At 40.0% G+C, this 1,417-nt stretch overlaps 1 protein-coding gene across 1 annotated transcript; it reads left to right on the top strand.

The window, feature by feature from the left end:
• Positions 1–613: 613 nt before the first annotated feature.
• Positions 614–1,414, top strand: LOC104987492 (olfactory receptor 4P4-like; the record flags this gene model as incomplete). Its single annotated transcript, XM_010838458.1, has 1 exon — positions 614–1,414. A coding segment is annotated over exon 1 (801 nt), but the record flags the coding sequence as incomplete, so codon positions are not given.
• Between the last annotated feature and the right edge of the window lie 3 nt (positions 1,415–1,417).

Below are 1,417 nucleotides of genomic sequence, written 5' to 3' on the forward strand. Positions count from 1 at the left end.
TTGACTATATGGACCTGTATTGGCAAGGTGATATCTCTTATGCTGTCTAGGTTTGTTATAGCTTTTCTTCAGTGAGGGAAATGAGTCACTTGCCCTGTGTGCAAGCAACTCACTGATAAAGATAATAATAATTTAGTGCAATATTAAAAAAAAATCATGTTCCACAAGAAAATTACAAACATTTTAAATAAACACAGGGTTCTATCCTGCAATTGCACAACTTACCTTACTCCCTTCACTTTAAGTCTGATTGTTTGAATCTCCTAAAGAAACAAGCTGCTTCTGGAAAAGAAATGTATCTTTCCTAAGCTCACTTTTCATCCCATACATAAGATGACTGTGCATGTTTGTTTATACTTGAGCAAGTGTACTTATTAATACTATTCTCTTTCACTCGAGAGAGTAAACAGATCTGGCATATTATATGGCAAGCTAATCATATGCAGTTTTGAATTAACTGTTTAAAAGTATAGTGTAGGAAGCTGATTTACTAAATGAATGTATTTCTCCAACACTCACTCTGATTAACACCATGCTTAGACAATATTTCTCATGCTAACCTGTCTTTTTTTTTTTTTAAGGCAAACTCACTGAGTCTTCACTGTATTAGACCATGAAATATACCGATAACATCACTGAATTCATTCTCTTGGGACTTTCCCAGAACATGAAAATCAAACATGTGTGCTTCCTACTATTCTTATTTTGTTACATAGCTATTTGGATGGGAAACTTGCTCATCATGATTTCTATCACGTGCAGTCAGCTAAATGATCAACCTATGTATTTCTTCCTTAATTACCTTGCTCTATCAGATCTGTGTTATACCTCAACAGTGACACCCAAGTTAGTCACTGACTTGCTGGCAGAAAGTAGCACAATTTCATACACTGACTGCATGGCACAGCTTTTTGCCATGCACTTCTTTGGGGGGATTGAAATCTGTATCCTCACTGTGATGGCCTATGACCGCTATGTGGCCATCTGCAGGCCCCTGTACTACACCATCATCATGAGCAGGCACAGACGCTACGCCATGGTCAGCGCTTCTTGTGCTGGGGCATTTCTGCACTCCTTTGTCCAGGGTCTCCTCACCATTAACTTACCATTCTGTGGCCCCAATGAAATAGATCACTATTTCTGTGACGTGTATCCTTTGCTGAAACTGGCCTGCACGGACACCTACAGAGTTGGGATCCTAGTGGTGGCCAATGCAGGCATGATGGGGCTGGTGATCTTTGTGGTCGTGATGCTGTCCTACATTTTGATATTATACACCATCAAGGCTTACCCTGCAGAAAGCAGGTACAAAGCTCTTTCCACTTGTAGTTCCCACATCACAGTTGTGGTTCTGTTCTTTGTGCCTATTCTCTTCATTTACATTAGACCAGCCACAACGTTTCCAGAAGACAAGGTC

The sequence above is a fragment of the Bison bison genome, unplaced genomic scaffold (assembly GCF_000754665.1).
Source record: "Bison bison bison isolate TAMUID 2011002044 unplaced genomic scaffold, Bison_UMD1.0 scf7180017846062, whole genome shotgun sequence".
NCBI lineage: Eukaryota > Metazoa > Chordata > Mammalia > Artiodactyla > Bovidae > Bison > Bison bison.